Genomic DNA, 24,227 nt, shown 5'->3' on the forward strand with positions numbered 1-24,227 from the left:
TATTCATGTAACTTGTTTGTTAAACCTGCCTGGTATAATTTTCCAGGATTCCAGGATTCCTTTTTAGTATGTACTGAAATGGAATTTCAAATTGAAAAAAATATTAAAATAAAAAAAAAACATTTGCACCTTAAAGACTACTTTCCTGTTTTTCTTTTAATAATTCCTCATAAAAAAGACCATTCAAGCAGCACATTTTTCCTGATGTTTTTGAGAATATACTGTAGGGGTGAAAGCTGCAGCTGCTACTAGTGTGAAGTGAATGGACAGCAACAAAGCCTTAAAGCAACAATGGGGAAATGCTGTCCCCTCAATGCTAATGCAAACCCTGGTTGGATAAGGATTCAAAACTGGATATGAAGATGAAATCTGACGCACAGTTTCAGTGTTACAACTGATAAAATAATTGCTGTCTGTGGTTCTACAGTAGGCTATGGTGTAATTGTACGGAGCCCCTCTGATGACATGGTCAAAAAAATTTTTTATTGTGGCCACGAAGTAGTATAACGTGCGCACGAAATACTACTTCGTGGCCACGCAATAAGTTTATCGTGCGCACGAAATACTACTTTGTGGCCACGCAATTAGTTTATCGTGCGCACAAAATACTTATTAATATTAATATCATTCCTGGACAACTGGGTAAGCAAATCGAGCGCGCCTTCTCTAAGGTCTAAGGCGCGCTCGATTTGCTTACCCAGTCGGTCTCCGCCAGTCACGTGTCATTTGTTGCTAAGACGCCATTTTAGGTGGAAAAGGCGTAAACAACCGCAGCATAGCTAAATAAAGGACTAAAGGCCCATTTACATAGCAGCCTGTCCAAGATAAGTCATTAAAGTTAACATAAGCCTGAAAACAGGGGTGGATTTATTATTAATAAGTATTTCGTGCGCACATTAAACTTATTGCGTGGCCACGAAGTAGTATTTCGTGCGCACGTTAAACTTATTGTGTGGCCATGAAGTAGTATTTCGTGCGCACGTTATACTTATTGCGTGGCCGCGAAATACTACTTCGTGCGCACGAAATACTACTTCGTGACCACAATTAAACATTTTTTTTGACCATGTCATCAGAGGGGCTCCGTATGATTGAGCAATATATGAAAAAAAAAAAAAAAGAACTATGAACTAGTTAATTTTTTGGAACTGTGAACTTAGTTCAAAATTTTGAATTATGAACTATGAACTGAACTAGTTCATTTTAAAATGTGTGAACTGAACTTTGAACTAGTTCACGTAGAAAGAGAACTTTCCCAACACTGACAGTGACTATAGATTGGCACACTGACCGATTACAAGATTGCAAACCCCTGTGAAGCTGATTAGCAAAAACACATTGAATTAAACATGTTCCTCTGGTCAAATATATTATTAGTTCTTTCCAGGGTAACCATCATTTTCTTCCAGGCCTGTTTATTTTATAAAAACCTTCTGTTGAAGCATTGTTGAAAAGCAGTGCCTGACTTTCATTGGTTCATTTTCATAGTATTGTTATCTTTATTACATTTCTCTCATTTAAGTTAGCATGTGACCATTGTGACTGTTTTTAATTTACATGGGGTGCCAACAATTCTGTCCACTAAATAATAGTTTCCTGTTGGTCCATATCAATTAGAACAATGTTTCCTATACAGTCTCACAAAAAGTGAAAGAAAGTCTTTATTCAAAGATTAGATGCAGGAAAAAAAACATTTTAAACATGAGTATTATCAACAAAGAATTTATTTTCAAAATGTAAAAAATATTTCGCAAAATGTGTTCAAACAAACTGTTGAACTACCAAGCAGAATCTTTAAATCATTATCAACCATTGGCATTTGATGTTTTTTATTATATGTATAAATATAGCAATTATTCATGTATATACAATTTATACATAGATATTATAAATACTATACAGAGTATGTTTCTCTGTAAATCCTGGATTTTTAAGGGGGAACCTAAAAGAAAAACAAGGGAAAATCACTTAAACAAAAAGTGTCTTGTATTTTTCCAAATGAATTTTTTTTTTTTAAATACAACGTTCACCAGCCCAATGTCCATTTTTTTTTATCCTCAAGCCGTTTCAACCCGTCTTTTGTTGTCAGTTGAAATTAATTATGTGTTTTAAATCACTTCCTAGCATTTAGTTTTAACTTGTATCGATCAGGGCTAATGTGTGTAAAACATTTGTGATACATTTTTATTCCATGTCCAAAATTTTAATCAACTAAACATCCATAAGGCCTAACATTAAGACCGCCAGTCTGATAGTGTCTTGGGTTACACCCCTGACTCATTGATGTATAATCTCCAGCTGAAGGTGTATTGGGGTATTGTATATGTTTAGTGGGATGTTTATAACTGACATATTTTTAGTTCATCCTTTGAGTCTTGCCAGTTGCAAGGACCCATGTTATTTGGACTTTTTTGTCCACCACATTCCCATTATACTTGATTTGACCGAGATATAGGGGATTTTTTCAGCTATGCATACATGATAAATTATATTGTGCAGCGTTTTCTGACACCTTTCTATCATAACTTAATTTATCTTAGCTACAGCAGATTCCAGTTTAGTCTGGATATCTGGACCATCTTTACTCCCTATCTAAATAAGCAAACCTTAGTTTCAGCCCCTTTTTTCAACACCTAACTACGACAGACTGGGAACGACCCACTAGAGCTGCATTGTTGGAGATGCTTTTAAAGTTCAAAACATGTCAAAGTCGTTCAAATCCTTACACCTAACAATGTTTTTTTCTTTTTTCAAGCACATTTTGTAAATAAAAAAAAAAGAAGTTACTTGTTGACTAATAGAATCCAATAAAGGACTTTGCTCAGATTAAGGTGCAATCAGTTTTTCTCTTCATCTGTCAGTGTTCGTAATGTCATGTCTGATTGGTGGACATAGGGTTTTCTTTAGAGAGCTTTTTATTCATTACTTGACTGCACCTATGGTAATTTTCACCTCAAATTATGGCTAGTATTCAGCTCTGAGTTCTAGTTGGTCCAATTGCTGCACCAGTTCCTAACTGCTTTGAGGTCTTATTTTATGAAATGATCAGTGTTTTCACACGTCAACATCTATCATGCACACAAACTAGCAATGCATTGACTACAACACGTGTTAACTGATCCAACTTTAATTAACTCAAAGGTAATCTTTTATTACTGGAGGATTTGGAAGCAATACACAGTTGGGTGTGGGGCAGGTGTGTCAGTCTTGAGGTGTTTATAAAGAATAATAAAGATTAGGTGATTTTTGAGTTAATAATTTTAATTTCCCTTTAGGATCAACAAAGCATTTCTGGAATGAATTTAATTATTCTGAGAAAAAAAAGGATTCGGGACAGTCAGTCTGGAAGAAAACTTGACCATCAGCACACTCAAAAAGAGAAAAACAATACAGCAGAGTAGTCAATAATAGTCAACAGAGGACAACATTATGGTACTTTTGTATTTGCCAAACCAAAGTTCATACTTGAATACCTTCCAGGATTTATTGGGAAAACCAAGGAAGGTGTCAAACCTCAAAGATACAAAGCTGGAAAATTACTTTTGGCAAGTTCCTTTGACAAACTATCTTGATGGCAAAGCAACTCTACCAAGTGAAGACTTTAACAATAATTAATGAAAAAATGTGATAGTGCTGCACTAAAAAAATCCCAGTTAAAGGTTATTTTACGCATACAAACCTATAGGGAAACATCTACAACATGCATGGTAGTGTTCCTTATGAATGAGGGTTGAAAAACAGCTTTAATGTACCATTATTGGAAAAACTGAGCTATGAGAATAAACATCCAGATAAAAAACAATCAAGATTTCCTCTTAATACTTGTAATTTGATCATGGTTAGTGATAAAAGCCTAGAATATAATGGAATTAAAAGTGTAAACAAAGGAAGTCAGAATTAAACACTAAAATGTTAGGTTTGCTGTTACATAGCTTACAAAACAAAGGACAAAAATGTGCATGTAATAAAATATATAATCAATTCATACTGAATGTTTATCTTTTCCTCTTAACAAATTATTTATACAGTGATGAATAAGGTTTAAATATTTTGTTGGTGCTGCTAAAACTGTAAGAATTAAGGTACTGGTCCCTACTTATAACAAACCTTTTTTTAGACAATCATAGATAGCAGTTCACCACATTTGTATGGTGAGAATGACAGCATTGGCTCACAAACTGTACTTTACCTGTTGATGCCTGCCTTTAATATCTAAATATTTTTCTAAAATGAATACAGCTCCTTGGCAAATAGGAGGAAACCATGCAGAGCAATGACAACATAATTGTTCTTTTTAAGAATTTTCCAGTTAAGGTATTAACAGAACACTTTAAGCCTTATAAACAATTAAAACAGAAAGAGTTCGACAAGAGCCATATTTTGGGACAAGTTTGTAAAGTGATTCAGGATTTAGAAAACACCGGTTAACTTGTGTTATCACAGACATAAGACACAACACAGACAGCTCATTACATTTTAACATACCGTAATATAATTATTCAAGGTGTGAACATTTTGTTTGCTTAAAGACCAGCCATCTACCCTAATCAGGCACATTTATAGGAATATAATAGCTTTTCCACCAAAAAGATCAGGGTTTCTTAACCCTGGTCCTTGGGGCGTATTGTCCTGCATGTTTTAGGTTTCCCTGCGTCCACACACCGGACCTGAATGAAAAGTTAATTCACAGGCGCTTGCAGTGTTTGAGGGCTGCAAGGAGGAAATGTCATCATTTGAAGCAGGTTTGCTTGAGTAGTGATACATATAGAACAGGGACAGTGGGCCCTTGGGATCAGGATGTAGATGACTTCCCAAAGTTTCAACCAAACAGAATGGGAAAGACAGACCTAAAGTGACTTTGAACTAGACTTAATAGTTGGGGTCAGACGGTTGGTCTAATTTACTATTTCAGAAACTGCTGATCCATCTCTCAGGCTAACAGAATGGTCAGAAAAAAAAGAAAATACCAAGACAGCCATTAAATCTTGCAGCAGGCGAACTATAGCAGCAGCAGACCAAATCAAAAGCCAATCCGATCCGCTAAGCACAGGAAAATGAATGTAGCACTTACACCAGCTTATCTACACTGACAAAATGACTGGGAAACCATTCTCTGATGTTGTGAGTAGGTGTAACATTCAGATGGTAGGGACAGAGTTAATGTAAGCAGCATTACCTTTTATCAACAACAATGGTGCTGGTGTGATGGTATGAAGGATTTTCAAGATAATTTATTTACCTTTGTAGTGTGTGTTGTTTAATCACAACAACTGATCTCAGCCCATCTTTTGATAAAGGAGATTGACTGCTGTGAACTGCGGTCAAGAAATTTACAACAGAGATTTAAAAATGCCAAAATCTTTATACAAAGCTTCCAAGAACAATGAATCTCAGCAAAAAAAAAAGAATTAAAGCAATTAAAGCAATTAAAGGGCAAAAAGGTACTCACTCATTGCTATTTAGATGTAGCTATAAAGTGGACAGACATTGCATTTCCAATAGGCTATAAATAATTTTGGAAAAAAAAAAAAAAGAGTTTACATGAACTTAATGCTCTAGTAATTTTTTTTTTGTCATTTATAGTCTTCCCTATGGAATGTTAAAAGTGTGCAGCCCATGTACAGAGGCCTTAGTCGTCACTGCGGCTCTTCTCTATGGAATATAGTTTCTTATATACTGTTATAAGCTTATATGGTGGTCTTAGTCTATGGAGTCAGAAAGGGGTCAAAATGTTTGTAATCTTATAAATCCTAGTTGAACTGAAAGAATAAACAGAAAAAATATAAGCTGACATTGAATTTCCTATTTTTACCTTATAATCTGAGAAGCTAAAAAAAGCAAACATAAAATAATAAGAACTGAATCAAAATTCTTACCCTCAGCTTGAAAAAAAAACCTCATATTTCAGTTTAGCATTTTAATTACACTTTAAATTTTTTTTATTCTTCTTTTCAATTGCAGTTTTATATTTTCAGATTCAAATCCCTTTCTTTCAATTTATATTTCTTTTTTTAGCTTCAAATTCCTTTTTCAGTTTCAGGATTTTTTATTTTTTTTACACTTTCGAATCAGTTTTTTTCATGTTCAGATTTTGAAAGTGAAAATATTTCAGATTGGGGTCTAAAAAACTGCTTTGAAAGAGTAAAACAAAAATCCTGATGAATTTGAAACTAAATACAGAAACTAACTGTCAGAGAGTGATTTGAATCTGAATATATATTTATTGCAGTTTTATATATCTAAAACTGCAATAAAAAACAAACATTGTAATTAGAATACTAAACTGAATCTAGATTCAATTCTTATTAACTTATGTTTGCTTTTTTAGTTTCTCACATTATATGGTTCAAATTTGACATTAAATATCAACTTCTATTTTTTCTTTACAAACATTTTGACCCCTTTCTGACTCCATATTAGACTATTCAAATTCGGAAATTTGCAGGTGACAACAAACAAACCAAAACCCAAGCACTGAACTGATGAAGCTTGACATAAACAGTCATTAGTTTTGTATTTCTATCATTATAAGAGTGATCCTTTGGTTCTTTCAAAATGAATCAAAAAGGGGGAATAGCCTCTGGGGGTCTGCATCAAATTTTACTGAGGACTTCTTGAAACCTGTTGGCCTGATGGAACTTGTTCCAAGAGTTTTGATGCTGCGGAATGTTGGCAGAGCGCAACTCCGAAGTTCTTCATTTTCACAGTTTGTACCTGGGAGGCAAGGAGCCAAACACAGGGTAAAGGCAAGGGGATAAAAAAATCCATTGAAAAAGGAAGAGGAGCAGATTTATAGATGCTGTTGTGTCATCCGAAGACAGGGTCTTTGTGGAGGATTCTGGCTGGTTGAGTCTGATGCAGGCTTTAAAGAAAAGAATAATGAAAATCTATGTATTATTAAAATAAATCTCATTTAATTATGAAAACAGATATAACAACAGGGTTACAGGTCATGTAGGACACTGGCATACATTTATTTTTAACCAGAGACCTTAAAGCAGCTATCATTCCGCTGTTTAGGTCACACACTCCAAAGCAAAGATAAAAGGGCTGGTTCCGTTTACCAAACAGCAAAAAAGACTGGCTTTTTTTTTTTTTTTTTTTTTTTTTTTTTTTTAATATAGTTGTTTAAAGTCAGTGCCAAGAGTTTAAATTTACTGTGGATTCAGGCCAACAATATGTTTAGGATAAGAAACCAAGCCCAATTACAGTAATGCTTTATCCTAGAAAAAATATCAGTGTTATTAAAAGCATACCTAAGATACTTATTGAACAGTAATCAAAGGCTCGGGGTTCTTATATTGTCATATAGCTAGAGCTGAAATGAAATATGACAAAGATAGTTCAGGAGTATGAAATATGTTTTCATCATTGACTAATGTTAAAAGGAAGTTTCAAAAATATATCATGTTACATAGGCAATTTTTTATTTATTTATTTATTTTTTTTACGTATAAAAGACTGCTTAGTGTAATTAGGTCATGAATGAATTTAGTCAGATTTAAGGTTTTTTTTTTTTTTTTCCATTATAAGTTTAGGATAATGATGGACATCTGGTGTAAACACCATAATTTACTCCTATTTCATATTACATAGATCCATGTCAGTCCATTTGAAAACATGCTTACCTTGAGTGGCAAAAGTTTCTGCACCCAGGGTCTGCATCAGTCACAGCACATATGCAGCGTCGCATCTGAGGCTGATCACCTTTAGCCACTATTGCAGTAGCATCACGTCTCCTTCTCTTTGGCCCTCTGTAGTTAGACATACCATAAGGCACAGTGCGCCTAAGATAAAGTGCAAACAGAAATCTGGATTTAGTGGCACTGAAGGAGCAATGTTCTAATGATATAAGTTTTTAAATAGAGATGCAGTATGTGTTCTAAACAAAATCATGATTAACTCTGTGATACAATGAGGTTTTCCCTATAAAATAACTGATGATCAATGTATTGTCTTTGATCATTTTAAGCACCTTTTATAACACCTTTGGTCAACTACCACAAATAACATGTCAAGTAAAAACTTGCAGCCATACCAGAGAAACGGGTGAAAAACAAACTGGCATATAATGTGTATCCATCAATTTTAAAACAGTAATTCAGAAAGTCCTTGACTATATCATCTGTTCACGCCAATCCCCCCATCTGGATTGCAATGCTGATGCTGTCAGCTGCTCATTTTTCTGTCTTTTGTCTCATCTGTTTTCAACCATCTGTGAATTATATTTTTTTTTTTCAAAGAAAAGTAAAATTGTCCAAGTGTTTTGACGTGTGGGATCTTTAAGGTCAAAGAAGGAAATACAATGTGCTCTGAGTATCGCAGCAGGGGCTTTACAGGGAGACTTGTGAGGAAGGAGGCTACATTTGTCATTTGAAATAAAATATTAATTGACAGATGAATAGCTTTCCCTCCTTGACTTGTCAGAATATGTCAGACTGCCTGGGTCTTACTGAATACCTGCAGTGTAAAATACATGCTGCCTGTGGCTTCCACTTCACATTGCTTGCCATTTCAGTCTGCCTGTTTGCAACTGTGTATCTGATTGTCCTCAGGGTAAAATACTCTTTAACCCTCTATCTAATTGGTTTAGATTGGCAGCTGTGCACCAGAGATTCAGTATAGGAACAAATTAAATTGAAGATGCTACTGTAAGAGAGAAGGAAAAGGTAAGGGGTGCTACACTTCTACAACACTATAGTTAAAATAATTTCCAAGTACTAAAGTTCTGTACAGTAAGTATGACAAAAAAGTAACTACACTGTGTTTTCTACTGTCATCCAAATGTTATCACACCCTTTCAACTTTATATACAATGTTGGATTTTGCATTTTATTAGGATTCATCAGAAATAAGCGCATCCTTATTAGACATTAAGTGATGCATGTTTTTTTAAGTTGTTGGACAAATCAAAACCAGGAAATAGTGGTGCAGATTTGTATTTAGTACCCATAAACTCCAAAAGTCCTAAAAAAACAAACACTAAAACTATTTGATTTCAAGAGATTACATATTATTAATGAATTATGTCCTATTGTGCGTGATTTGATTTCATTTGTCAAAAAGCTGAGTTAGGAGGAGCTGCAGAGATCAATACTTTATGTAGGAGAATCTTTAAACCAGGCAGTTGCTGTCACGGTTTGGTGTTGGATTGAGGACCCAAATGCAGAGGCAAGTAGGCAGAGATGAATTTAGGTGGGTTTAATGAGGTCCACAGGTACAGAGGCAGGAATCAAAAAATCCAACAAAAATGACAAACCAGAACCAAGGAGACATCAAGGGAAACCAAACTCTAGGAGCCAGGGAGAGACGAGGTAAGCAGACAGACGTTAGACGAGGATCCAGCAAACAGGAACTGAAGAGGGAGGGCTTTTAAAGGGGACAGAGACAAAGAGAGGGCTAACGAGAGGATTGGAAACAGGTGAGGATAGAGCAGAAAACAGAGCTAGGGATAGAGGACACAAGAGGGCAGCAGAGGACAACAAATGGAAAACCTGGAAGACAGGAACTAACAAGAAAACAACAAAATAATAATTAAACACTAAAACAAGAAGCAAAGTAAAACTGAATACTCTAAATAAACATAACAAAACCAAGACTGTGACAGTTGCAGAGTAAATGTTAATGAAAGTACTAAAACAAGAGTAAATTTAGAAAGGAAGCCACGAAAACATGGCATTTTGCTACAGATCATGCAGTGGGCACAGCAAACATGTGGAGGAAGTTCCTGACTTTTTTGTAAAGCCCCTGTCACACCTTGACATTTAGACCAGCGTATGCCTGATATACCAAAAAATCTGGCAAATCTATCCCAGCGTATGCTCATACCTGGGCCATAAGTTACTGGTAAGTTATCCGATCGTTGGCATATGCTTTTGGATAAGCTCTTTATCTAGCTTATCCAAGCTGGGGGGGGGGGGGGGGGGGGGGGGTATCATCACCTGAGGCGGAGCAGCTTTAAATGATGCTGAGTAATGCGTGATGCTTTTGCATGATTTCATGGGCATTACACTGCTGTGCGTAAGCATAAGTTGTCGGACATAAGTTCTGTATACTCCCAACATTGAATAAAATACATAGAAGGTTCAGCGTATGCAAGCATTTTAGGAGATTCTGAGATGGCAGGCATACACTAGCTAAATCTTCAAGGTGTGACAGGGCCCTAAAATACTGTGTAGTCGAAAACAAACACCATACTGTATGTTCGTAAATCTTCCTGTATATTAGGATACCATCGCCATATTTTGCTGAGGATATTTTTCTTGAAAATGAACAACAGAAATAACAGAACAATGTTTAATTCTGTACACTGCCCTACAAAGGCCAGGTGGTGTCTTGCTTCCATCAGTGCTGTCCTAAGGCAGCTGTGACTACACTGTAGCTTACCACCATCAGTGTGTGAATATGTGAGTAAATGACTGATTTTAATGTAAAGTGTACTCAAGTACTCTACCCCGAAAAGATGCTTTATGAAATGCATTTAACATTGGTTGGAGGCTGCAAAAGATTGAGACAAAGTTCAACTAAAACTGCTCAACTCCAGACAAATTGGGTAATACCAAGGGACACTGAGGGGCAGGACAAACTGTGGGAATGAGTGGAGGGGTAAAGCTGAAATGTGGGCAGAACAAGGGTAACTATGAATTTGATATGACAAAATAATCCAAGTACCTAAAATTATGCTGATTACAGGTATGTGATAACACCCCCCCCCAGAAAAATAATAATCAATTCATGTGTGCCCAACACCACACAGAGCATTGTTCAGGTTACAATAGTTGCCATATTTGAACAACAGAGATATGACCTCCGACATGAGGTAAACAGGAATACTATCGCCTCCCATGTTGCTGCACTGCCACTTTCCAGTTCGGAGTTCCTAAGATGAACAAACCATTACATCTGAGCACAGGGTTGTGGCGTACACATGTACCAAGCCAATAGTTTTAACCTACAGAAAAATTTAAATGCAGTTGCCATGTTTTAACCCACAGGAGTCAGCACCCAGTTGTTTTTAGGCCATATATTAATAAACGTTAGCCGGAAAATGTCAAGATAAGCATTGCAACATTGAGATACAGTAGCTCCATTAGGGCCCAATGTATATAGTTGATCTAGAAAAGCAAAATATTATTTTGTATTAAACTATTTACCTTTCAGCAAGGCAGCAATGCTTATCATGCAGAGCTAAAACAATACAAACTATACAAACGTGTTAAAATGATGCAGCCAAAGATTATTATTTTGATCTTTTTTGCAAAAAAAATACCGTATTTTCACGACCATAAGGCGCACCGTACTAAAAGGCGCACTCTCAGTTATGTGTCCCATTTCTGTATTTAACACACACATAAGGCGCACCGGACTATAGGGCACGTTTTTTATATACCGGTACATGTCCTCTACTACCTTTAAATACCTCTACTGCGTATTCAAAAATACAGCGGGGGCAAAACTGAGTATGACTGTGCTTTATTCATGTATTTATTACAAAGTATTAATCAAACCTGGCAGCTGGCCGTGAGACAGACACATCGCAGATGACACAGCGCTGTGATCACTCCTAAATTAACTTAAAATCCTGAAACCTGCCGGCGGAATTTGTTCGCTTTTATTACCGGTATCCTGGTGCCTGCAGTTAAAATTATTTAGATGAAAAACACCTGCCAGCAGCCGCGGTGAACCCGGAGGCTGCCCAGCCTAGAGGCTGCTGATGAAGGGATTTCTGCTGTTGGTGCACCGCTGGTATGTGGGGGTCTGAGAGCCTCCGACAGAAATAGATAATCTGGATGAACTGACTGCAATTATGAAGTTTTCAGGTGGACTTTCTCACTTAAAAACATATTAAAACTACTTTATTCCCACTGATCACAGCAAATATAGCTGCAAGATTTAGATTATTTAGATTAAAAAACACCTGCCAGCCGCTGCGGTGAAGAGGAGGAGACCCGCCCAGAGGCTGCTGTTGAATTAAGTTTTCAGGTAGAAAAATAGAGCGGGGGCAAAACTGAGTATGATTGTGCTTTATTTGTATTTATTACAAAGTATTAATCAAACCCATCGAAGTCATCATCCTCTGTTTCTGAATAAAACAGCTGCGCTAAATCAGACATGCCAGTTTCCCCTTCTTCGCTGTCAGAGTCACTTTCCGTGCAGCGCGGCTCCTCAGAAATAATGCCTGCTTTTGCGAAAGCTTGAACAACAGAGCCAGCAGACACCTTAGTCCAAGCATCAACAATCCATCCGCAAACGGTGGCGTTACTTGCCCGGCGCTGCCTTCCACTTATCCTGAAACTGTGGTCTCCGTCTGTCATCCATCGCTCCCACGCAGCTCGCAGCCTTACTTTGAACGGCTGGTTCACACCGATGTCGAGCGGTGGAAGTTCCTTTGTCAGACCCCCGAGATAACGGCGAGCACAGCGTTTATTTTTTTTCACCATGTTTTTCACATCAGCTGTGACATGGGCACGCATGGAGTCACAGATTAACAGCGATGGTGATGCGTGGAAAAAAACCACCTGGTCTCCTCACATAGCCTACACCTCCCTCAGCCACGCTTTCATCATCTCCTCATCCATCCAGCCCTTTCATTTGCTTTAATATAATATGTCATCAGAGCGCTGTGTCTGTCTCGCTGTCAGCTCCCAGATCAGCTTCTCTGATTCGTTGATGCGGCGCTGCAGCAGCAGCGCGTTGGCGGTGCGCTCCCGACTCGCTCAAACGCGCTGCGGGACCTTTTGCTGCGTCTATACGCTCGTCAACCGTTGACTTTGCATGTAAACTCGCTGCTTCTGCTGCACCTGCTGCGTCCGGTTCACAGCGAGCACAGCATTAATTTGTTTCACCATGTTTTTCACATCAGCTGTGAGATGGGCACGCATGAGTCAGATTAACAGCCATGGTGTGGTGATGAGTGGAAAAAAAACACCTGGTCTCCTTACATTCAGCCACTCTTTTATCATCTCCTCAATGAGGTGGTCTCAAAAGTCGCAGTTGCAAAACACATAGGGCGCACCGCACCAAAGGGCGCACCGCACATTTTGAGGGGAAAAAAAGACGTTTATGTGCACCTTATAGTCGTGAAAATACGGTATGCACTTCTGTGGGTTCAAAGTTGGATAAAGTAAGTAAAAGACTGGAAGATGAACAGTGTTTGGGTACAAAGGAGCTAAACACAACGGTCCACTACACTTTCCAGGTTTTTATTTAGAAAATAATCTAAAAAATGTTTTACGCTTTGCCTTCTACACAATTATGCACAATTCTGATAGTCATGGTCACATTTCCATCATAATCCAAAGGAAAGGAACCTATGTTTTTGGTTGTTACAGGACCAAATTTTATTGAACCCATTGAAACTTTACAAGACAGTGGAAGGGAGGTAACATACTGGGTTCTTCCTTTTCCTGGAGTACAAAGGTTTTATTACTTATCTGCATGGAGCCAAAAATATGTTATCTATTGACTACAACAAAAAAAAATACTTATTGATTCTTGTAATAGGTTTTAAAGGTCTACTATATTGTGTCCCACAATATATAAAATGTTTTTTTTCTCCTCTTCTGTTGAATTTGTTTTGTTCCATTTCATTACTTCATTTGGTATTTAAAATATGTCAGTTTGTCCTGACATGCTTTGAAGTAATAAATTGAGTTGTTTATCTGAGATAGCCTGCAGCAATCTTGGCACTACAAGACAGGAAGGAGAAAAAAAAATGATGCTTTCATGACTTTTCGCTTGGAATGTGGTACTAAGGTGTCAAAACTGACAAAAGGGTGTTTTAGAGTTTAAATTGTAATGTATTGCTTCTAATCTGTGATATGCATGCCTTTAAGTTGAAAACACTTAATCCTCGTTTCGACATATGTCATCTTTCTGTTTAAGTCCATTTTAAATACATCTGTTACTTTAAGGGATTCAAATGCATGTTTTAACAGAGCAAAAATCACACCCCAAAAAACTATGATATGACATAAATAACTGCAGTTAAATTTGAATATAAAAAATCAAGTATAAAACATGAGAGTTGTTTGTCCGCCGACTGACAACCCCCATGTCTTTGAGAGTGAAGCCTGGGTCAGATTTACAACAGACCATGTTCTAAACAGCCACATTTACCTACACCCTCGACTTTAAATTGTGGCTTGCCCCAATAATTGCAAAAGAAATTAAGCCCATACTAATTTAATTAAACATAATCGTGCATTGCGCACAACCCGTCAATGAATATAGGAGACAAAAAGTCCCTCTTGCCACCAATAAACGAGAGCTCACAAAGCAAGATAATCAGGTCTGTTAAACAGAGATAATCCCACTTTGTGTGGTGTCAAGAGTGATCGGGTAAGGCATTCACCAACAAATTAAATTGAGTCTCCTCACACCTGGACAACTCAAAAATCCCCCCCTGTCAGGAATGTGCGTGCCTGCATGGCGGTGTGTGTGTGTGTTGCATGCAAAAGTGGACTCATCGGCCGACACATGAACTCAACTTCGGCTTTTACTGTCAAATAAACAACCTGGAAAAATTAAAACCCACTCATGGCCTATGATCCGGGCTACTTGATAAAACGTTGCAACCCCTCCAAACCTAAATCTGGAAAATTTCACATTCTGCATCGTCTTATCCCAATATTCTCCTGTATGTAGTGTCCCTGAAATCAAGCAATTGCAAATCACATGCTAGAGTTACAAAATCTGACTTTTTGCATCTTGACAAAATGAACTGATCTGGGAACTGGCTAGGTGACAGTTGATGCATCCACCCAATTATCACTCCTACAGAATAATTGAAACCAACATAAAAGAGATATTATGTATGTTTTTACCCAAAAATATATTTAAATTAGCCTTTTTATTTGACCCTTTACGATTAAAATGATGAGCAGACTGACACCTCAGACGTTCAGCACTGATGCTTCTATAAGCCTGTAGCCTATTTTTCCGAATTTATATTGGGTCAGAAGGCCACAGGTGGTGGTACCATTGGAAAACTCCAACACCTCTTTAATTTAAAATATGAAAACATGCTGGAAAAATTGATTAGATTTAATTTTCTGCTGCTTGCAGGTTGTACCACCAAAAAATGCTTTAACCACTGTCTCCCTGTTTAAACTGCAGCAGACACAATGTATACAAGCCGTATTAGCCAAGTAAAGTGCTGATAGGGGTTGATTTCAAAGGCAGGACTGGCAGGGTTAGCCTCATCAGGTTAGAACTAATCACACAGATAGAGATATGACACAAAAACTCCAAGCGACGAGCTCTGTTTTTGTAATTTTTTTGTCTGTGAATATGTGTCAAGCCATCGAAAAAAACTCTCCAGTGAATGATCTGTCGGTTTCGCCTAAAACATCTGAGACTAGCTAAGCTTTGCTCTCTTACGTTCTTCATTTTCATTGCAAATGCTCCACGGCAGATGCCAGCTTATTGTTATGGAAGCAGAAAAGTGCTGATGTATTATGGGTAATTCTGGCGCCAAGATTGATGCATCGTAAAGTCCCACCTCCTGCACTATGATTGGTCAGCGGTCGTTTACCAGACTGAATTACACTGAATTAAACTGTCTGTAATTCAGTCTCACTGTCCAAGCTAAAGTAATCATGGAGTGATTGGCCAGCTTAAGAGAGATATGCTGGGGATTCCCAGTGAGACGTTCCCTGTTTACAGGGCTAAAGCTGCTGTTTAGAACAACTACAGCAGAATGTTTAACAGTAGGATCATATACCTGATTAACTGATTATAAGGAGGGCATTTTGAGGTGCACTTTCTCACTAAAAACATCTTAAAATATACATTTTTTCTCCCCAACTTATCAGGGCAAATAATGCAAAGGTACTCTGTGACTTTCATCTGCTATTGTACATAGAGACCAGCGATATGTTTTAGAAGTATCTGTACACTTTGCTTGATGTGATCGAAGATTGTAAAAACCGTCTTGTGGCTGCTGTGCTTGTAGTGCTTAAGTTTGCTTTATTTTAAGACATGCAAACCTTCTAAAGATAAGGGCCTAAGATTATATGTCATTTACATAGCAAGGCTTCTTCCAATACCTTAATAAACAGAGTAATATAATTTCCAAGTGCAAGCAAAATTATGGCAAGTAAAATTAGAAACTGATTTAAATTTTTGCGTTCAGTTACTTGACCTCTGGGCTTGCGTCAGCAGAGACAGGTGTTAACACATACTGTAAATATGCTTTGACTTAAAGCATTCTATTCTACCTCTTGCTGTGTTTTTAGAATATCTGTCCCTCTAGAAGGTGATTCTCCTCCTAATGCTAATGCCTCTCTTACCTTCTAACCATCTTCCGGGGTACATGGACCAACTTCCCTCCCTATGCTAAAGAAAATATCACAGCATTATACTGCTACCACCACAGACAGTGAGGAAAATGCTTTAATATCAATGTGTAGTAAGTTTCCCACCACACAATGTGTATAAACTAAGAGTGCATCTGACAATACATTCTTGTCCTTCTACTTTACTTCTATGTCAATCAAAAAACTGTTATCATAAAACTATCGTCTAAAGCTTTTAAACCAACCACACCCTTTTTAGCTACATATTTCTGTGCCTTTTGCCCTTGCTTACCCTTGTTTCACTCATTACAGTATATGTCAATTATATTTCCTTGAGGGATGCACCTCCATCCAATATTCATAAATCCATCCAATATTAGCAAAGAAAAGAATATTGGATTATCAGCATCTGAAATTTCTAATATACTGTATGCAAACTGATAGAAACACTCTGCTTCTGTTAAAAGTTTATGTAACCAACTGATTGGTATTAATATTAATACCAACTGATTAATTACTATTGTATTGTTGTTTCTCCATTTAAGCAATGTCACTTGATCAAGCCTTTTTCTAAATTCCACAGTGCAAATGGGTAATGCAAGCATGGATAATTTATGCTGATATCAGGTCAATTTATCAATGTATTTATCAATAATAATAGCTGCAATATTAGTATTGTATCAGAAATGAAAAAGTTGTATCAGCACACCCTCTAATTCAATCCTGTTCTTAATGACTGAAAATCACTTTTAAAAAGAATTACTGACTGATAAATCCCCCTGAAAAAGAAAAGGAATAAAAAAAAAAAACTTTAAGCAGCAACTTAAAACAGTGGAAAAGGTTACCTAAGTTAGTTTAGCTGAATTCATATTTTATAGCTTAGCTAATACATATTTTTTAGATAATTTATTTACGTAGTCACAATTCTGAGAGACATTTAGTTCCCTCAAACTGAACATTAGTCATATCTTCTTCATTTTGGCTCCTGCAAAGTGGAAATACAATAAAAAAGGCAAGGAGTATAATCAAACTATTGAATAAACCCTAACACATAATAATCAAGCAGAAATGTCTTTGTGGTGCAGGCTCCAACAAACAATACCAGAAAGACATAGCATCTGCATTTAAACTAGGAGGAGACGAGTAGTCTCTACTGGGCTTGTTATCACTTGAACCAAAACTGCGTAGCCTTGGGGAATATAGCAGGGCGTGACTCGACAACAGCGTGTTCCCTTAAAATAAATGACACTCTGAGTTGCATAAACACAATACAAGCCAATCAGCAGATCAATTCCTTCCCTCCTTTTGTTGATGTGTAGCAGAATCTTGTCTAGAGATGCTTTTATAATCTATACTGCACATATCATGCTTTAACAGAATTTCTATTCCCTTCACAAAAGTATTCATACTGATGGATATTAATAATTTTTTTTATGATACAACAGGCTTCAATATATCTTATATGACGTTATGTAACGACATATTCGTTTCCATTTTCATTTACCTTTCACATATATCAGACAATTAAGATGTATGTATGTCTTAAACTTGTTTTTTATCTTATACTCCCACATAAGATCTATGGCAAACAACTGGTTTCAAAAGTCACCTAATGGATAAATTCAGTCTGATCGCTTAACTTAAAAAAATTATAATAATAAAAAACAGCCTCATAAAGTCATCACATCGATTTTAGGGAGAAACATTTAGAGACATATAAAGGGTGAAAAAAACAACAAGCCAATCAGTTTTATCAGTGACATTAAATGCAGGACCTTTTATTGCATCATCTGGAAAAAAGCCATTTACCCTAATGAGCAAGCTGAGGGAATACTGAGACCATTACTACCAATTTGTAGAATCTGTTAACAGGACAAATTCTCAATCCTCACCTTTGAACTTTATGGAATAATGGCAGATGGAAAGCCATGTTAAAAGAACTGTGTAAAACTGTCTTATTGCAGTTTGGCATAAGCTCGGTGGGGTGTTGATTTTCAAAGTTGAGGTTGTGACCCCACCTGGTGTCCTTGATCAACCAGTATGGGGTCTTGAAATCCACTCCAGAGATTTAACAGTGGTTAAAAAGGTATAAAATTATCACTTAAAAACAGCTATAACTAACTGTTTTGGTTGTTGATGCCTTTAGTAATATCATTACACACATGGTTGATTTATACATTTCTAATTTGGGTCCTAAACATTTTGTGGGTCATTAGCTAAAAGATTTAGGAAACCTTTCAGGGGACACAGCAACCATTAAGAAGAATGTGGTCTGGTCCCATGAAACGAAACTTTTTTTATGTTTAACAGAAAACTAACACTGCACCCTGAAATAACTATCTAAATGTGAAAAATGGTGGTGACATCATTTTGTGCAGATGTCTTTTCTTAACAGAAAAAGAAAAGGTGGTAAGAGTGTATAGGAAGACAAACAGAGCAAAACACAAGACAAAGAATAAAATAGGTCAGAGGCTGCAAAAGATATGAGACACTAGCAGAGGTGCTGAGCAGTAGTTTAGTTTAAGGCAAAGTTCTTTACATGCTAAAGAAAACGTGGGGGAAACATGTACGGCAGAAGCACAAATTGATTAAAGAAAGCACTTAAAAACAAGTTCCAAAGACTAAAAATAAATGTATGTGCCAAAAAACAAGGAATTAAAAGATGTTTTTAAAACAGCCTTATAAAATGAAGTGTCCCATCTGTTTAGGGGGAAATTAATGGGTTATTTACAAAGTATATTAAAGTCTATTCTCTGAGAAACAGCAAGTCAATGTAAGGAATTCAAAACTGGGGAAATGTGCTCTACTTTCTAGGTTTTGTTAAGAACATGGGCAGCAGTGCTGCAGATTAACTGCAGCTGTCTGGGCACATTATTTTGATAGAAGGGCCTAGTCAAAGTTCTGTCATTTATATCTTAGAAATATGTGTTAGGGCTTAAAAAAAAAAAATTATAGACACCATCATTCCAATTGGGAGTGGCGTTGGTAATTTTGCAAAGTAAAATGAAAAAATAAAAAAAAACATCCAGTTTCTGAATATGCAAAGCAGAAAACCTTACAAACTTGTGGCATCATAAAAAGGGGCTTTTACACTCAAGCATTTGAACGCAAACACATGCGTCGTGAACAGATGAAAAAGTTGCCTGTCTTACTCAGGAGTATTTATCCAGATGATATCCAGGTGGCAGTAATAGACGCACTCTTTGTCCGTGTAGGAATAACAGGTGCAGCGCTTTTGTCTGGACCTCGAGGTCTCAGATGGCTGGGAAGCTTCGGATGCTTTAATGGGAACAATCCTGGGGCTGCTCTCGGATTTAACAGAGGCCACCAAAGCGCCTTTAATAAGAAGATGTGGGGGAAAATAAGTCAACATCCAAAAGCAAGAACAGTCTACACAAACGCAAGTTTCAAAACTTACCTTGCAGAAGAATCAGAGTCAAAGTCAGTATTCTGAAAAGCATACTTGTGTGAAAACACAGAATTGTAGCAGCGTCAAACTCTCCAAAAAGGACTCATAGTAAGATCAACTTTGCATCCATTAACTTTGTAAATCCTTGAAGAGCTCACATGGTCCGAGCAGATCTCAGCTTGCTGTGTTTGCTTTCCCTTCTTAAAAAAATATAATTAATCCAAACCTAAAAAAGGTAAGTATTCTCCCCCTCTTAATATTAGGTATAAACTTGCTTAAATCAGTGAAATTATACTAGCAAAGAGTGGAGCAAAGATCCTCTGTGTCACTTCTAATAGGCAAAATCAAAGGTGTGGGGCTGTGAGGGAAAGGTACACGCCCACACCTCTCTGAACCCCACAACCCCCTCCACCACAGAGCACTGAGGAGCACATGTAACACACACATGTCTCAGAGGCTGCGTAACAGAGATGAAGTTTATTTCCTTTTTTTGTAATCCATTGGAATGTAGAATCCATCCAATCAAATAATTCACAGGATTAATCATATGTTAAATTATAACCTATAATTAGGCATGATTTGAGCTTCTGGGTGAGGGGGGGAGTCAAAAGTAAAAACAAAATGTCAACAAACTTCTGTCAATATGATTTAGGATATATTGTATAAGATCCTTTTTTCTGCAGCAACAACAACAGAACATTACCAAGGTGCTTAAAAGCTTGCCAATTATACCATATAAAAATAATTAAAATATATTAAAATGTCAGAAATAAGGACAATTTGAAGATAAAACTGCTAAGCCTGCAAAAATAACAAAAACTCTTTAGTTTACCAAAAAAAAAAAAAAAAACTGATGGTAAAAATGATTTTTGTCCAAATTCACACTAAATCTTATCTTATATTACTATCACAGTTTTAAGTTTGCTGAAATCTTTGAATAAGTTCTTCATAACAACAAACATTTGCAAATCAGATATGTTTTCTTGCACACCTGAAACAACCAGTCAAAGGATTTATTGTTTGCATTAGCTGTGTTTGACACACAACTCCTCAAACACCTGGATTGTTAGAACATACTGCCAACAATGGAGCCTGTAAGTGGCTCAGTAACTCTCTCAGTTTGCTTACATTCTCTGGCACTAAAAGCCTTAGGCATGTGGAGCAAAAGTTGGATTCAATTATCAGGAAATCCAGAAGGATTGGTGTACCACATGTAAGGAGGCTGAAATACATTTGCCACACGGCATGACAGCAAGGGGCTCAACAAGTACAAGAAATTCAAATTGAAGTGGCTTTTTGTGTGGAATTGTGTGGAGAAAGCACTTGTATTATTGCTGTCCAGGATTGTTTAAGCTGTTCTTAAGTGATTTTAATTTAAAAAGTTGCTAGAGGGCATATTTTAATAAACCTTATTTAGAATAGGGGTTTAATAAGTGTATTTCGAAGTGTCAGAGATTTTTTGATAAACGGTAGATATAACTACGCTAGATGAAACCTTCTGAATAATTTCTTGAAATTAAATTTTTGACAACAATAAACCTGCAGTATTGTGGAAGGATGGAGCACAACAGGTCTTTACTGTATGTCTATTGCTACATCTCTCAAATAGTCCATTTAAGAAAGTTGTTTCTTTAAGCAGTTTTAGAATGTGTCGTGATGCACATGGTTTACCATCAGGAATTGGTATTCAACCAACACCCAAGATCATTTCTTGTAGCCTTTCAAATACAAAAACTTTCTGAAGGAATTTCACCTAAAATCTCAATTGATTTACATTTCCTTTGAAAACTTATGAAATGCAACATACTATATGCATTATATAACTAATAGAATGCTGTTATACCACCCAATGGTAAATATGTTTACCAATCTGGAAACTATAATTGCATATTTTACTCCCATTTTTAATATTCTTATAATATTGTTATTTAAGAATCTCTGTATTAAATGTTACAATAGAAAACTGATAATCATATCCAATGATAAATTTAAAAAAAGAACAAAACCAAAACAAATATAAAAAAGCATGAAAGCAGTACTTCATAAAGATAAATGACTGAGGAAAATAATCCACACCCTCCTGCCAATCAATTACGCCACCAGCCTATTTCACAGACGGCTCTGGCACAAGTTGCTCCTTATCTATAGAGTATGCAACATTTACTATTAGATATTTTATGCAAAAAATATTGTACATCTAATAATTGATCTACCAGTTTCTCTTTACTGTCAGGGTTTGATTGTGGTTTGAGGACCCAAATGCAGAGGCAGATAGGCAGTGGTGAGTTTCTTGTTGATTTAGTGAAATGTTAACAGACAACTGAGGCAGGAATCCAAAAATCCCAAAATCAAGCATGAAAAAAGTCAAACAAACCAGAAACCGTGGAGACATCAGGGGGAAAAACAATCACGACGAGGAAGACTCAGTGACACGGAGTAGAGACTGAACAAAGAGAGGACTAACGAGCAGATTGGGAGCAGGTGTGAACATAGCAGACTGGAAAGGAGCAAGGAAAAAAGGAGAGCACTAGAGGGCAACGGAGGGCAACTATGGAGGATAAAAAGTACCGAAATGAAATAAATAAATACGGGGGGTTAACGACGAATCGAGTCTCTGTAATCGATTAGCTTCGCCTTAATGTGCAGGGTGACAAATCAGATGTTAGATAACTGCCCCCTAACTTTGATGGGTGAGTTTGACAGATTCTTTTAATGGTTTCGATGCACTGCAACACAGGACCATGAAATAATTAAATGCACACTGAAATAATTATATATATTTTTTAAAGAAAATGAAGACATATTTTATTAAATTAATGACACATTTATATATTTAATTCCTTATTTATTTAATGAATTACACATTTAATTAATTGTTTATTGCTGTATTTATTTATTTAATTGTGGCACTTTATATTAGTGATGTGGTTTTAATTAATTAATGACACATTTATTTATTTAATTCCACATTTAATTAATTATTGACACATTTAATTATTTATTTAATGCTGTATTTATTTATTTAATTTTGGCACTTTTTATCCTCCAACAAGTAAAAACCTGAAAACCTAAAATATAACCAGAAAAACAGCAAAATGAGAATTAAACCAATAAAACTAGAAAACATTGAGCAAAGTAAAACTGAATACTCAAAAGAAAGCATAACAGAAACAAGACTGTGACATTTATGATATTTTTCCCCTTCTGATAGTGTATTTTTTTCATCGGTGTCCACTATATAATCTCTATATAATCTCATATCTTTCTGTGTTGTATGTGGCTATTCTGAGCTGGGTGTCTTATCAAAATGTTACTTAGTTACACAGTTTAAAAAAAAACTTTATTCACCTTTATGTGCACTGTCACATTAAAAAAAAAACAGGGTGCATTTTTATTTACATTTAATAATAAAGCATGTTTTAAATATCCCAATAACATTGTTAAGAAGGTCTTAATAAAGTAAAGTGGCGTGCACAAACAACACATACTAATTAAAACATTACCACTGTTTGTCTTATGCTTTGACACTCTGATCAAGGGCTAATATTGCATGGGGGCTGATCCTGAAAACACATCCCAGGCAGCCAGAGTTATGTTGATTGAAAGAGGAATGCAAAGGGTGGATGAGGCCATACACACAACCCTAGATGGATTCAACCTTGCAGGGAAAAAGAACAACAACATTGTGAGCCAAATATGTTGTAACAATTAAACAGGAATATCTTTTTAACGAATGGCAGTGATGTAGGTGCTAGCAGTAGCAATGTGACTGACGTCTGGAGCACAGAACAAATTAGTTTTAGTTGCGGGTGGCATCTTATCACGATCAAATCGGTGTTATCGAAGCAAACTTCACTTGTTGAGCCTGCAACTCAAATTTCCCTTAAGTTGCATGGCCTCTTTTGGGTGTTTATTACTCTTAGATGTCAGGTTGCCAGATGGCCTAAAACAGAATAACAAGGAGGAAATCTACTGAGCTATTTGGATTTGCTAAAATAACAATGTCTGAAGGCACTATCTAACTTGTGGAAATAATTACGTAAAGATGAAAGAAGTAGACCAAAAGCTATGCGCAAGCATAGAAATGCATATGCAGAACATTGACATGAAGCAAACACATTACCTCCTGAAAAGAATTATGACTTCATTTTTTTTAGTTTATTTTAGATAATGTACATCTCAAGCAATTCACATCCTTACTCTCTGGATTGGATAAATTAACTGTCCTACTAAAGTATCCACTAAAGCCATATTTTTTTTTGACTCATGACTGCCCTCTGCTCCCCTCCCAAATTTCCTAAGGCTAGGGTTTTGTGCCATACCCAAGTCCTCTGGCACAATCCCCAAGCTGGGAAACAGAAGGAATTCCAGATAAATTAAGACCATATTCTGTTTTCTTTCTCCTCACCAGAGTTGTGGAGACAGAGCGCTATCAGAAAAGTTGGCTGTGTGTGGTTTAGCGGTTTCAGGATGTGTGCATGCTGTGAAAGACCTTGTGCATTCTGATCTATTAAATCTGC

At 36.5% G+C, this 24,227-nt stretch overlaps 1 protein-coding gene across 1 annotated transcript; it reads right to left on the reverse strand.

Annotated features, from left to right (window-relative positions):
- Positions 1-5,521: 5,521 nt before the first annotated feature.
- Positions 5,522-20,066, reverse strand: LOC119782221 (endothelin-3-like). The gene is made up of 4 exons (XM_038283095.1): positions 19,717-20,066; positions 19,451-19,634; positions 7,629-7,787; positions 5,522-6,862 (listed from the first exon to the last, which is right to left on the reverse strand). The coding sequence occupies exons 1-4, from the start codon at positions 19,757-19,759 to the stop codon at positions 6,808-6,810; spliced, it is 441 nt and encodes a 146-aa protein (XP_038139023.1). The 5' UTR covers positions 19,760-20,066; the 3' UTR covers positions 5,522-6,807.
- Between the last annotated feature and the right edge of the window lie 4,161 nt (positions 20,067-24,227).

This window comes from Cyprinodon tularosa, unplaced genomic scaffold (genome assembly GCF_016077235.1).
Source record: "Cyprinodon tularosa strain WSP-4 unplaced genomic scaffold, ASM1607723v1 ctg19, whole genome shotgun sequence".
In the NCBI taxonomy this organism is placed as follows: domain Eukaryota; kingdom Metazoa; phylum Chordata; class Actinopteri; order Cyprinodontiformes; family Cyprinodontidae; genus Cyprinodon; species Cyprinodon tularosa.